At 36.4% G+C, this 15,385-nt stretch overlaps 1 protein-coding gene across 1 annotated transcript in view; it reads left to right on the top strand.

Moving 5' to 3' along the window:
• LOC136008472 (dynein axonemal heavy chain 5-like) overlaps nucleotides 1-15,385 on the top strand; it is a 176,741-nt gene that overhangs the window by 17,033 nt on the left and 144,323 nt on the right. Inside the window, exons 10-21 of the mRNA XM_065667810.1 lie at nucleotides 55-220; nucleotides 344-437; nucleotides 1,553-1,651; nucleotides 2,563-2,744; nucleotides 5,019-5,138; nucleotides 5,822-6,023; nucleotides 8,582-8,677; nucleotides 9,466-9,639; nucleotides 9,732-9,821; nucleotides 10,490-10,645; nucleotides 11,606-11,745; nucleotides 13,356-13,507. Of these exons, the coding sequence (XP_065523882.1) occupies nucleotides 55-220; nucleotides 344-437; nucleotides 1,553-1,651; nucleotides 2,563-2,744; nucleotides 5,019-5,138; nucleotides 5,822-6,023; nucleotides 8,582-8,677; nucleotides 9,466-9,639; nucleotides 9,732-9,821; nucleotides 10,490-10,645; nucleotides 11,606-11,745; nucleotides 13,356-13,507 (1,671 nt within the window). The remainder of the gene's footprint in view (nucleotides 1-54; nucleotides 221-343; nucleotides 438-1,552; nucleotides 1,652-2,562; nucleotides 2,745-5,018; nucleotides 5,139-5,821; nucleotides 6,024-8,581; nucleotides 8,678-9,465; nucleotides 9,640-9,731; nucleotides 9,822-10,489; nucleotides 10,646-11,605; nucleotides 11,746-13,355; nucleotides 13,508-15,385) is intronic.

Genomic DNA, 15,385 nt, shown 5'->3' with positions numbered 1-15,385 from the left:
ATCTGTATTTATTTCTTGGTGCTTATGCAACTGTCCCATTCTATGATTTTGAAGGCAGTAACACAGAGGTCACTGAGAAACTTGAAGAACTGGTCACGATTTGGATCAAACAGCTCAAACAGGTTATAGTGGAGAGTGAACAAATGAGAAGAGAAGCTGATGACATTGGTCCGTCTGCGGAGCTGGAATACTGGAAGACAAGAATGTCATCATTCAACAGGTTAAATCCCTGCATTATCTCTCACAGTGTTAAAAAAAATAACCAAAAAAGCACTTTTTTTTTTATTAAAAAAAGTAAACTTTTATTCCCAAGAGAGAATTAAATGTGTTTCTTTCTTCAAAGCCTTTTAGATGAGATCAGAAGTCCAAGAGTAAAGAAAATTATAAGTATTCTTCAGGCGGCGAGATCAAAGACATTAAAGCAGTGGAAAGAGCTGGTAATTGCTATCTTTTATTAAAAGTTCTAAATGAATACAGTATTGTGTTTGTAATACGCACAGAACTGAACACAATGCTAAACATAGTTTCGAATGTTTATGCTGGTTTTGACTGCAGTTTATTATCCATTTGTTAAAACATACAATACCAATGATCCTGAAGTTAAATAGATAACTTGAAGTCAATGCTTCTGTAATGCACCTTTCATTATCGTCATGGGTGGAATGGTTGTGCAAAAGTTAAGCAATGGAACAACGCAACAATTTTCTGTCTCCCTCGTGCTGTACACTGTGCAGGCCAATTCTAGAAATGTCTGAAGGTTCATCATACTGCTTTTAGAATTATTGACAGCTGGCTTTTTGTAGCATAACTGCTACTTCAGATAAGTGGATATTTGTAATGTAAACTTATCAGTCAAAATTGTAGACAAGCGAGAAAATGAGGTGTAGGCCATGTACAGCTAGTCAGACCCCCTTAAATATAGAATGTAGATCTTCCAGCACTTAAAAAAAGGTAATCTGTTTTGATATTAGACCAGGAAAACAGTGTCACCTTACTGAGTTTTTGATTTTGTGCTTAACATATTTGCAGACTTTTATGATAAATGGAATTTAGATGAGAGTGTCGGTACTCTGGATACCAAGCCAAGGATGATGAACTAGATTTCTTTCTTCCTACAGCATTGCATCCTAAGTATTGGAGAGCTGTCATGAACAGAAGGGTATACATGCATTAGTTGTGAACTCATTTTCCCTAATAAATGTTTATTAAAACAAGGATGGGAAATACCCTGGTACATTTTAGGGTTCTTGTCTAAGTTCTGTAGAATTAATACCATGTTAAAACCATTCTAAAATGTAAGTCAGTTTATTAAAACCATACTATTGTACTTCCATCAGGAAAGAAAAGCTTTGGGGATCTAACTAAGGAATTACACAAAATGTTGCTGATTTCCTGTTAGATCTTAGAAGAAATATGTTACTTGAGAGCACTTATGTGAGAAAATGCTTGCAAGATGGAATCATAGTCATGTGGTAATATGCACTGAAAAAGAGCAAGAACTTGTTCAGTAAATCTTAGCAGTATTAATTATCTTTATTTTTTCTTCCTTCAGGATGGCAGTATAACAGTTGCTGCCAATGAAGCTAAAGACAATGTGAGATATTTATATACATTGGATAAATTTTTTGGTCCACTTGCCAAAGCTTCACCTGTAAGTAGTTCTCTAAAGGCACTCGTATGATATTCAGAAAAGTAAAGGCTTTTGCTGCTGAAAGAATGATATTTCTCCTTTCAGTATTTAACTGTTATGCGTAATGATTAGCAGACAGCTTAACTCCTTTGGCATTAGTGAGTTGTATTTACAGTTTTTATGTGTAAGATTCACACATAATCCAGCTGTGTACAATTTTTCTAAATACTGGTTTCAAAGCTTGAGTTCTGAATCCAGTGTGCTATTTTACACCATTTTTATTCTGCAGTTATTCACAGTTCTGCCATATTGGGCTTGACTTTAAGATGCCATGCTTTATTTATCCTTTTCTAGAACATTCACTGTCTTTTGTTCTGGGTTCTCAGTATATCTGGCTTGCATACATTGCTGTGGGACAGAAAACTATGTAGTTTAGTATCCTTAGTAAAAGAAAGGTAATTGTTGCCTTACCTCTCCCTTCTGCATTTCTCTTCTGTATAGATCTAGGAAAAATGAGCAAAGGCCAGCTACTTGATCTTCCTACAGTCTGCCAGCTTTTTTTCTGTAGCAGTGTATGACTTCTTTTACTCAGGTAGCATATTTCTACAGACTACAGCACCTTCATATACTCTAGGCCATTGGCAAAATGAGTACAGCCTCTGTTTTTCCTCTGGAAAGTCTCAATCTGGAAAAAGACCTATTCATTTACTCATTACCCATTCCCTATTTTTTTATCTTGGTCATAGTGTGTTAGGCTCCTACAAATGAATTGGATGCTTCAGTTCATAATGACATACATGCAAGAACAATGTGTTACAATCAAGAAGATGTTTATCCACTGGCAAACATATTCCCAGAGCTGTCATATTTTCTGTTGTGTTAATTTTTAGGAAATTTGAATTGCTGACTTTTCTATTTTCTTCCTATTGTAGGTAACAATGATGGAATACATACCCAGTTTAATGAATACTGTCTGTATGATCTACTGTACATCAATATACTATAATACATCAGAGTGCATGACATCTCTTCTTCTTAAAATCACTAATCAAATGATTAATACATGCAAGACATACCTATGTGAAGGTGTTTCAAAAATCTGGGATCTGGACAAGTAATGGAATTTTAATAATTTCTTCTTTTGTTAACACTAGAAGTAAAATTACAGATCATCATAAAGGTTATTAAAAGTTGGTTTAAGTAGCCCTTTGTCCTCCTACCAGGCACTGATTTCAGTCACTGTGTACTCATTTTGTGTAGAATTAAGTACTCTACAAAAACAAATTGACCATATTTTGTGAAAAAACTGTCACTGAAAAGCACATAATGTGTATTAGTATATGACACTGAATATTTTGTCCCCGTGGCTTTCTTTTGATCAAAACACACTTGAGCAATTAGGACTGGGAGCTAAGGTTCTTCATAAAGAAGCTCCAAGAACAGGTTGGCAAAATTCTATCTAAGACTTATAGTTTGCCTTTAGCGGACAGGAAAGTCAGTTTGAAGGAGGCAACAATATATACCAGGACCAGAATCACATTTCAGTTGCGGTTCTGTTTGGAGCAAGGTATGTGGGTGATAGGATGGGACTCAGACTAGTATTTTTTTAGTATTCTTTGGAGAATGCTGTAAGAGCAAACATGAGGGGTGTAAATGGTGCCAATGAGGTACCTTACATTACAAAAAAACCCTACTTTTACTGTAAGTTTGCTAATTAGAAATGCCTAAGACTAGTTTTGTTCTTATTTTCTATTCTTGTTACAACTGTCAGTATTGCAAGAGCCCCTGGTTTTCAGCAAATGTTAGGCCATATACATCAAATGAACAAAAAATTTGCCTCAGCTCTAAAAAGCTTGCAGTCTAAAACAGAAGAGCTTGCAATCTGAAACATAAGAAGTGAATAGTGAGATGGGTGGAGGAAAGAGGGATGAAGAAAAAACGGCAATCAGGCAGTGTTGGTCAGCTGGGATGGCAGTGTTTTCAGCAAACCCTGTGATGCCCTTGGATGTTATATAGGCATCACTGCCAGGAGAACTAAAGGAAGCATTTCAGGAAGGGATGAGTTAGCTGCTGTATGGCTACTTGCAATGAGCTGCTCCCAAGCACTACCTACAGCATGAGTGGAAGCACAGAAGTGTTTGTATGAAATGTAACAAGAAGGTGGTGAATGCTGATGTCACTGGCAGAACAAGTGTGCCTGAAGAATGAGAAGTTGACTGGAGATAGCCTAGGAAGAACCCATGCTGTAAGAACGAGCCTTGCAAAAGAAACCAGGGAATCACAGAGAGGGGTTAAGATAAACATGGCATCTAAAGGTATCTGCTAGAAAAGTAATGATTGGCATAGTCTCTTGAAAGAATATAATTGGAGCAAGAGTATAGTTACCGAGGTGAAAAGGAAAAGGTGTTATAAGCTTTATGAAGACACAATCAGGATGTCTGTGCTTAAATTCCAGCCAAGTCAAAGGTGACACTGAGGTAATAGGCTAGGAGACATAAAAGTAAATTTGACAAATAATTTGGATTCCTCCTGTATTTTGGTGTAGGCAAAGGGAAGTCTTCAGAAATAAACTGTGATCAGTTAAATACTGTCTGTGTTTATTCTAAACAATGAATGTAAATAAAAATAGAATAGATTTTTTGTTTATTCTAGCTGACTTTATTTTTGAAACATTCTTCTCATTTACTTATTTGCTGCTGCAGTTCCTGCAAAAGTTTCTTTCTGTTCCAGTTAGTGGTTTCAAGCTATAAAGTTTGACTATCATTTTAATTCCCAAGGATCTTTTTGAAGATGAAAGACAAAGCCAAAGTGGAGCAGTAGCCTTGTGTAAATGGTTTAAGGCTAATTTCTGTGCCTCATCTATGTATCTCATTTATAGTAGTACCTCAGGGTTAATGAACAACTGTGTAGAAGATCCGTGGCCTTAGGAACCACTATTTTCCTGGTGTACCTGTTTAAAGAAACAAGACTTTCCTCATGCTTACTGTAGTCTGGAAAAATACCTCTCCAGTCTTGTCTGATTACAAAAACCAAAGAAACGAATGAAAACCCATCAGAAATACCCAGTTTACAGAAGATGAGAAATGGCTAAACTGCAGGCAGTCAGTAGTCTGGGTTTACCTGGTGTAAGTCCCTTCTGGACTACGCTGTGAACATTTTGGTTTGATGAAAGTAAATCTTAAACGAATAATATCCAATCTAGGTAATAAATTTAAACAAAAAAACCTCTTTAAATGTAATGCTTATATTTTGAATGTTTCTCAAGTAATACATAATTTTGTGTTCTTATTTTGCAAAGTTGCATATCTGACTGAAATGTTTTATTTTATTTATACTCTTTTAAGACCTCCTTAGGATGATTTTGTGTCTTCTGTATTTTCTTCCTCAGGCAAGAATTGTTAAAGAGGATACAACAATGCATTTCCCTCAAAGAACAGTACCAAACATCATTTCGGAGAATTAGGGAGGAGCTGAAGGAAAATCTAAGAGAGAGGCAATTTGATTTCAGGTAAGTAAGTCACTTTAATATTGAATCATATAAATGAAATATCATTATATCTGCTGGTTAGCAAAAAAGCTAAATACTCAATTAAAATATACTAGTTATTATAATCAGAACATGACCTTGCAAAGGCTTATTTTTTTTTTTTTCTCAGGAATAAACCAGTGACAGGTTTTTGCCAGTCACTTGTTGATTTAGCAGATGTCCAAGGGGACTTCAGGGGACTTTATATGCCTTTACACATGTGTTAATTTAATATATATGTTTATGCATGGTCTGAAATCCCAAGAAATTTGAGTCATGAATGTAACTAAAAAGCCTCCAGGGGAATTTTGTCAGCTTTGGGCTGGACTGTCTATCAAAATGCCAAGGGGAGTTTTACCTGCACTTAGAGCATGGGGCATTTCTTAGCATTGTACGCTCACGTTTATAAATGTCTTATTTAAAAAAGTAACTCCTTTGGTGGTAATGGTGGTAAAGGCTTTTAATTGACATATATAAGGATTAAGCATTTTCTGGTTTATGCACATTACCTAAAATTGGGTTTTAGTTGATTTGTGATTAATATCACATAGATTTTTTCATGTGAAACTTTGTAGTAGTTCCAGCAGAATATATAGGGGTTAAATATAAAGATTTATTGCAAACAGATTTGCATAACGATCCCTCTGCTGCCTTTTTTATGCTAGTGAAAACTACATATTTGGAAAATTTGATACATTCTGTAAGCGTTTGGAGAAGATTTCAGATATGAGCAATATTATGGAAAGCCTTTTAAAGCTCCAGCATATAAAAATAGAAGGTATTGAAGAGATCACTACTCATTACGACAGCATTGCTGCAAACACCAAATCCAAACAGTATGATGTTCTGGATCACAGGAAAAAAGAGGTACATACATTCAGCATTGGTCTAATAATCACCCCCTTAATTCTGCGCTTTCCATTGGAGCTATGCAAAGAAGATTGAATTTTATAACAAGTCACAAGGTATTTTGCTGTAATAATAATACTTGCATATCTTGTAATACAATTTGAAAGTGTTTGGGTAAATTTGGCTTTTATTTCAAATGTTTTTGTTAATTTTTGATAAACAGGATTTTGTGTGATAGGTAGTGCTACAGCAAACTTTTCCTAAACCTGTTTGTTTTGAGATGCATATGTTCGAACTGCAGAGCAGAAATTAATTCAGCAGGTCAATGCATTAAATAGTTTATCTAATTGCAAGAGTTACTCAGTGTAACTGAAAATAATGGAATAGTAAAGGCAGTATTATAGTAAAGGTGGTAAAGGCACTTAGATGAATGTTTTAGAGGGAAAAGTAAATGATATCACCCCTAGTGCTGAGCGGATTGGTAAAAACTAAAGTAACTTCAAATACTTCAGACTCATATTTAATACATCCTGTACGTGCTGTAATTGAGCTGCTTTTTTTGAAGTATAGCCTGCTTGCTTTGCAGGATTAATAGCCTCGCAATAGAAGTTGTAGAAATGTTGACTTACTCTCCTGCTTTCCTACACTGTAGCTTGCAACCGTCAGGAACTTTCGTTTAGACATTTAAGTCTAGGGTACCCTTGGCTTTCTTCTAACAGGCAGATGGCTTATGTTTCTGTAATACTTGCTGTGTGGCTCTTTTCTGAAAGAGAGCATTTACTGTTGACTGGAATTTGGAGGTATTTTAAAATGGCATGACTTTTCTGCACCTAATCATTAGAGCAATGTATTTTATGCACTATCTTCCCAAGCTTATGGAGTGCTTTCTTTGAGAGGAAGTTTGTACTGAACTCTTTTTGTAGGTCCTCAGTGTTTTGGACTTTTAAGAAAAAATATTACAGATAAATACCAAAACTACTGTTAGTAGAAGCTGCCAAATTGGATAGCCTGATAGAGGTGAGGCTGTTGCAGTTCCATGTCCCCAGGTCCACTCAGTTGGGAGGCTGGGCATGTTATTCCCAATAGGCAAGTGTGCATGCATACACACAGTACACAGGTCTGGCCATACAACTCAACACAAACTGAAAATACAATTATAAACAATATTAATGGCCTCATCTTGTACCTGTCTGGCTGAGCAGGAAGAAAGCCAGATAGTGGAAAATACATATACATGAATCCCTTCAGCAGCTGGTCTTACACAGGTTGTCCAAAAGCTGGCCCCTGGATACCCAGGTCTCCCCAGTTCCTAAACTTAAAACACCCCTTGTCCCCAAGGCCCACAGTCCTGCTCGAGTTAGAATCATAGAATAGTTAGGGTTGGAAAGGACCTTAAGATCATCTAGTTCCAACCCCCCTGCAATGGGGAGTTGCTGGTACTCAGACTTATATACACACACACAGAGACACATGCACTATGGGTCCCTCCATCACTGGTCTTAGGCAATCAGTTTATCTTCTACATTATCCCCTTGCTGTCCTGGTTGCTGGCACACAGAAACACACATGCAAACAGTTCTTTCCTATAGCTGGTCCAAGTTTATAACCTTATCAGTAGCTGACCTTCAGACCCTACTGTCTCTCTGGTAGCTGGCTTGGGCCTCCTGGTCCCTCTGGTAGCCAACTCTTATTAGACCACTGTGATCTCTTTAATAGCCAGCCTAGACATATGGCTGCTTCAAGACTTTGTTCCGAAGCCTCTGTCCCATTTGCTGTCTAGTCTGATTTTGTGGGTGGGACACTCACCCACACGTTATGCACATGCTGCAGTGTTTCTAGTTGCTTTGATCCATGGTTCCTACTGTAGTTGGGGTCACTAATAGAAGAGAGAACCCTTTCACCCATGCAAATGGTTAGAAATAGAGATAATTAAGAAGACAAGACAGACTGTGCTGGTCAGGTGCCAGGCACAGCCAGACAAGCATACTGACCAGCAACCTGTTCACATGTGACCAACTCCTTTTTGTCACAACATGCCTCCATTTTTCCACACTTGCTGCTCCCACAGATCACATTCATCCCTGTCTTTATTTCTTCCCTAACTCTCATAATATATATAGTCCCATGCTCTTGCCTGGTAGCCTGTAATGAGTCCCTTGTCTCCTAGGCAATAACCTCCCTTAGTCTGTAACGTGCTCTAGAAAGCCTACCAGTTTGCTCATCTTGGTGGGTTTCATACCTGAGCTGAGCGCCCTCCTGTGGCAATACTGGGAGTAGCTGGTGAGAGTGCTCTATTAGGTTATCAGATTTCCTCTGCCTGCCCATGTTCCTCTGGGCTCCTTTGTGTTCGTGAAGGTGGGGCTTTAACCAGATAACCGAACACTTATTGCTTTGCTTAGAATGTAAATGCGTCTGTTACTAGTGTTGTCCCTGATCTCTTTAATTCAATGCTGAACACACGTACTGGGCAGATAAAGCAAATTCCCCCAAAACTTCAGGGGGGAAAAAAAAGTATGAAGTGAAAATAACACTACGGATGATTTTTTATTTTTTTTTTATCTTTTACCCTTTTCTAGTTTGAAAAAGATTACCTTGAATTTAAGAACCAAATTTCAGCATTGTACGAGTCCATACAAGAATTTGTGGATTTCTGGTTTGAAAAGACTGTAACTGTAAGTAATGTTACAAGTGCAAACCCCTTGTTCTGATGCTCAGAAGGGCTGAGTACCCATAGCTCCTACTGAACTCCTTCATCACTGTTGGTGTTCTGTGATGGTGCCTGCCTGAGATAATGTTGGAGGATGTCAGGGCTTTTGCAAGGGTTCTAAAAGTCACTTGTGGAAGTGCTGGAAGGTAATGTTCATTATTACTTGGTGCTAGTTTTATGTTTCATCTTCCCATACCAATTTTATAGCCTGTTTTTCTTTGAAGATTGTTTTCTTTCTTTACCCTGGTGTTCCCCGTGCTTCCTGTTGCATTTCCAAGTCATTCCTGTTCGAGTGGCAGGAGTAAAGAAATAATTTCTGCCATTTGTTACCTTAGTGTCAGTACTGTTCATTGTTTCAGGCCCTGATAACAATATATTACGAAGTACAAGTAAAGGTGTAGGTGTTCTACCACAACTGTTTGTTTGCAGAAAAAAAAGAATGATGATTTGAGAGGCAGAAAAAAATTGCAATATTGCAGTACACTGTAATAGTAACAGTTTTGTGGTTCACACTATGGTAAATATATTCCACATGGGACAAAATTCACTAACTTGTCTGAAGTATCTATTGAATCTAGATGAAGTATTCTAGTATTCTAGTATATCTAGATGAAATATTCTATGTTTCTTAGAAAACTACTCACAAACATACTTTATGTTCTAAATTAAAAAAAAAGAAGAGAACAGTTTATGAACAATGACTTTCTGAACTATTGACATCTTCTGTGGTGAATGATACATTCTCCTTTTTAGACTGAACAGATGCTGGGACTTCTGATGAAGCTTGAGCAAATAGGAGAAAATCATATTGACCTTAATGAGAAGTATATCATTGTCCTTCAGCAGTACAGCCAAGACTTAGAGTTTGTTCAAAAACTCTACGAAAAGCAGAAAGAAAATCCACCTATACCACGTAATATGCCACCAGTAAGAATGGAATAAATAAGAGAGAAAAAGGACTTTGCTTCTTGATGTTTTTAAGTTAATGGAAATGTAACCTTGTATCTTCTGTGTTTTAGGTAACAGGGAAGATAATGTGGGCTCAGCAGTTATACAGAAAAATTGACCATCCAATGGCAGTCCTTAAAAAGAAAACCACACTTCTGAAGGTTGTAAATTAGCAGAGGATGATTTATACTAAGCTTTCAAGCATATTACTAACAGCTAAATGATTTATTTTTATACTCCTATGCTCAGTTTTCTAGCAATTTATATTCAAATCATGTAACAGGGTGTTAGTGTTTGCTGCAGGATTTGAATTCCTTTTTGTAGCACTATTATTCTGTGGCTCAGGACATTTACTTCCACTGAGACATTAAGCTGATGACTTAGGCTGGTGCTTTTGTCCATTCTGGGGCTTGACCCATATTAATCCTGATAGTAGCACTGTTGGCTGCGTACTTAAGTTTGGAGTATTCTGTCTGCTGTGCTCTGTAATGGAGAGGACTGAGGTATTTAACCCCAGTCACTAAGCCAGACTTCATGAAATGGGACATCAGTCCCTCATATAGGTCATAGTGTAAACTTTGTTTCATGGGGAAGACTAGGAGGAAAAATCAGGAAAAGAGTTGTTTAGAGCAGTTAAATACTTCTTAGTAATTTAATTCCTCAATATATTTCTGTATTTCTGCATTTTACCTTATTTCTAAAATAGCATAATTTAAAGCTATTTGTTTTGTTTTCTTAATGGCAGTGAGGAAAATCTTAGTGGAGGGCATTTCTGCTATGAATTGATTAAATTGTGTTTGCTTTCTTGTTTTTCCCCTTCGAATCGCAGACACTGGAAATGAAAAAGGTTGTTAAGAGTTACAATAAAATGGCTGCAGTTCTTCTGGAATTTGAACTTATTTATCACAGGGCCTGGTGCAGGTTTGCTGACCAGGCTAGAAATGCTCTGCGTGCTTCCTTACTCGCCAGGCACCCAGAAACCAAAGTAAATATGATTTATTCTTTGTATTACTGCTGCGGTGTTTAGTATTGCATGGGCTGCTTTAATCGTATAATGGCTAGACAAGCACAGCATTAAAATAATTTTAATAGGCTTAAAAAATTAACTACTTGAATTGTTTGGGTTTTTTTTTTTCCTTTTTATGCTTATTTATGGCACAGATTTCATCCTGTCTCTTCTTCATAAGGCTCCTGCCTCATTCTGGGCATAAAAGAGCCAGCACCCATCAAATACATTAACTGTTATTGACTTATCTATGTCTTTTTAGATCTTGTTCCATGTTTTATTTTCTATGTTAACAAAAATTTTAGTTAAGGAAAGAATTTTTAATTAGATTACGGTCTTCTCTGTAGTCGTCAATGTCACTGTCTTGAGTATATTGCAATCATTAATTAATTTATTTCAAAACTGCTTGTTGAGACAGAAAATCTTACCATTCTTGCTTCACACATTCCTTTTTCTGCTGTAGTGCAGATAAGTTATGGTAAAATACGGCATTTCTTTTTTAACTAGTGATTCCATAATGGATAACTAGAATCTGGTTTTCAAATTTATTTAGCATCTTAATAGCATATAGTGCCCTGAAAAGTGTACAGAGATTAACCTTCACAACATTTTTCCCCAGTCTACCAATGGAGAAACTGAAATGAAAAGGAAAATAACTTGTTCTGCAAAACCAGAATTAAACTTGCGATGTTACAGGAGACAAGTTGTTAGGGCACAGTGAAGGGGTCACAAGAAACTGAAATCAGGAAAATCCAGATATTTGTAGAGGAGGATGAAGATCTGTGTAGAAACATGGGTGTGTGTTTTAAAAACCTTCTCTGGTCACCTACATCCTGTTTCATGTTCCAGTTATATCACACTACATGTAACTATTAAATGATTGCCTTATTTTCTCTTTCTTTATTCCCTTCCCCCACCCCCCCATACTGCTAAATGAAGGAATTACTCGTAAACTTGGACCCAGTGGTCCTGGAAGTCCTTTATGAAACAAAATACCTGAAAAAAATGCATTTTGAAGTTCCAGATGTTGTTCTTGGCTTGTGTGCAGAGGAAGAACAGATTAAAAGGCATCAAATGGAGTGAGTGAACACTTTCTGGATTTGATTCTCACCTGCAAAAAGGAATCCCTAGCTTTGAGTCTGTTGCATATGCTTTTGGTTTATTATAACTTTTCTTTTTGATGGAGTTTAGTTAAAATTTAATTACTTTCCCCTGCATTTACATAGTAATATAGGTAACATGCAGTTATTCCTATCTCAACAAATATCTCATTACTAGAAAATACGTACATGCTTTTGTTACTGCAACAGCTGCTTTGTAAGTAGAGCAACAAGGTATTGCTAAGGCATCTATGCAAATAGGGATTACACTCAAAAATATTACATTTAACATAAAAAGCTTTTTTGTATTAGAAAAAAAAAGCTGGAATTTGCCACTTGTTTAAGGCACAACCCAAACATTTCTATAGATAATCCATCACCTATGTTATGCCTTCTCATGTTGAATATCTGAAATAACTTATGTTGATTTTAATTCTTTTTCTGCTTCTTGTAACAGTTCAATTCTGTGCTGGAAGAGTTATTTTCATTCTCAGGGATGCTGATTATTAATTTTTGAACTCTGTAAGCAAGGATGATAGGTCTTACAAAATCATCCTTTGTGAGGAGTGTTCTTTAGATAGCTTTTTAACGGAAGTGGATAAAAAGGGACAAAGTTCAAAGACTTACATAAACACTTCAATGCAACTCCTTATCCATTTTTCCATTGTTAAAGCTTTCAGTCTTTAACTCTTATAACATGTCATTTTTTATTAATTATCTGTGGAGTGTTTTAGGACAAAATAACCTAAAATTTGTAATATGCAAGGCGAAATCTGTGTGCTACAGTCCTCCCAAAAGCAACATCCCAACTGTTGCCATCCAAGAGAAACAAAAAAGTACAGAAAATGTTTGCAATACGAAAGAAACCCAAATTTACTATCAACTCTAAAACCAGACTTCAGACTGACTTCCGAAGCAAAGAAAGAATACTCAGAGATGAGATTTTTTTGCTTAAGCAACACTGGAAAAACAGTTCTCAGTATACTGAGAATGGATTATCAGTGTACGATTTATAACAATGGTGTTTAAAGTCATGGTTTTAATCTAGCACAGAACACAGCTATTACGTTCTTTTTCAGCAGTTCTTGTAAGGAACCTGTTATGTATCTGACTTGAGTTGTATTTGCTTCTAGTCCTTGTTTATACAGCTTCATTGTGTAGCTACATTTTCATGGAACTATATTGGTTAATCTTGATTCAGAATTTGGCTTCTTTTTGGGATTTTGTGTCTTAAGTGGCTTGGATCTAGCTTTTCTTACGAGCAGTGTCATTTCATGCATGTTGTATAAGATAGGACGAAGGGAACAACATGCCATGTTTTCAATTTGCTATGGGTTTTGTTTGGTTTTAAGTTATTTTTTCATTGAAGAAAGTTTCTCTAAATTGATCACAATCACTTTACTGGAGGTACTTAGTTCCCAGTCTGGTTCTGCTGTTAGTGGGGAGAAGAGACTTAGTTTGAGCTAGGAAGAGTTCTTATTCTTAAATGGGGTCAAAATGCAAATCTTATTAAGAGAAAATATGTCCAAACTCCTGTGTGTTTCAAATATCTGAATTAAGCCCATTATAAGCATGATGATGTCTTTCAGAGTCCAGAATCTGTTGACCAATTACAAAAAGTGTCTGAATGGGATTCCTGTTATGCTGAAGCCACTGATGAAACCATTCATAGAACACGTTGAGGATGCCCTTACTCTGGGCCTGATGCAGTTGTCATGGAATTCTTTGAACATCGATAAATGTATGTAGTAGGAAAAGAGGTGGTGAACTGTTGATGCTGTTAGGTGGTACCTGCCAGGTATCTTTGTCATTGTTAGGAAAAGCACTTCATCTGTTCAAGGGAAAAACATGTCACATCCCTCCCTCCTAACAATGAGCTAAGTCAGACATGAATAAGGTAAAAATGTTGTGTGTTTATGTCCTGCTCTAAAATGTGGTGATCAAGGCAGGGCTGTTTGACAGCTGTCAATGGCCCTTAAGTCATATGTTTACCAGGCATATCCTTTTTTGACCTCCCTAGTGGTGTCCCTTTAACTACTCTTATGTTCTCCCACATAAACAACCCACCTTTTTCTACTGTTATGATAAAGTGGAAGAAAAATCTCTGCAGAATCAGAGTTTCTTGAAATTTGTTAGAATTTTTTAATCCTACGAAACGCTATTGGTCATTGTATTGAAGTAACTTGGTGAGAAGCACAGGGAGAGAATAAGTGATTTGGCACTAAAAAATGTAAAATGAATACAATATTTATCACTCTTTTCTTTTTCTTTTTTTTTTCTTTAAGAAAGGGGCTTTTTGGCTCATCACTTTTGGAAAATAATTAGTGTTTTAAAAGGATTGCTTTTGCTCCATCCCTTCCCTCCACCTCTCAATCGAGGCATTACAAATTCATCTGCTGAGAGTACAGTGAAGTTACTAAATTAGTTAGTTTACATATATGTAACTAACTAAATGGTTTATCATATTTGACTGTCAGCCATACTGCACTGTAATGGTGGGAGAGTCTGTAAAGCCTTGACTTTGGAGCTTTCTTGGAAAGTTCAGTGGTAACGTTGCATCATATTTTTGACTTGTGTTGCAGTTCCATTTTTTAATTGAACGCATTTTCATTTACTGAGCTTAAGCTATCACATCACACTTCAAAAATTGTCATGCATTTTTTACTTCTTTTTCCTCTATCAATCAGTATCAGTCTGATGATCATTCTCCAAGTCATCATATAATGAAAAAATTAAGAGCTCTTCTCATGCCTGCATTCTGTTTTCATTTTCTGTGAAAAATGTGTTTCATGTTAGGTAGATAATTTTAGCCCAACTGCTACAAGAATCTGAGACAAGAGAATGAACATGGGGTGCTTTAATAATATCTCTTTTCTTTTCTAGAAAAATCTTCATAACTTATGCTGACCATCCTAAAAGTCACCTATCTAAATTCAAAGTTGAAATTAGTAAAAGATATATAATATTTGGAGATTTTTGCCCAAGTCTTAATTTTTTTTTAAGAAAACTTTATTTTATAATCCCCAATTATGCATTGAGCTTTTTCCACAGAACCAGTAGGAGACAAGCTTATCCCTATCAAATACAGCATGAAATTGATTAACAATTATAAACGCATCATTGAAATAAACAAATATAAAACCATCAGCAAGACTTTTATGTTGCAGTTCCATGAGAAAACAATACCTTATGCTTGTAAATCAGTTTTTAGTTGAGGTAGACTGATGTTAGGCTTTCACTTTTCTTCTTCAAAAGGAAAAGCAGCCAGATAAACAGAAACAAATGCAGCCTACATCTGAAAATGAAATGGGGCATGGGTTCATGCAACTGTTCAGTTGTGACTCTGCCATGTGGCACTGGTGGACAATGCTTAAGGCAGGGCTAGTCACCTTGTAGTTTTACCTGACCTTTGCTTGAGCAAAGCACAAGAATCAAATGTCAAGTGGGGTTTTTAATGTTTGTTTTGTAGCTCTAAAATAAATCTTTGTGTTTGGTTTGCATAGTTTAGTAACAGATCGTAAAGAAGGTCTTTTCAGCATTATTCATTTATTTTTCCATTTAGGTACTCTCTGCACTGTGTTAAGTGTCTGAATAGGCATAATTCAGGTTTAAATAGTTC

Source organism: Lathamus discolor, chromosome 2 (genome assembly GCF_037157495.1).
Source record: "Lathamus discolor isolate bLatDis1 chromosome 2, bLatDis1.hap1, whole genome shotgun sequence".
Taxonomy (NCBI): Eukaryota; Metazoa; Chordata; class Aves; order Psittaciformes; family Psittacidae; genus Lathamus; species Lathamus discolor.
Note: the sequence above shows the minus strand (reverse complement) of the source record. Positions and strands in the feature narration are given on the sequence as shown.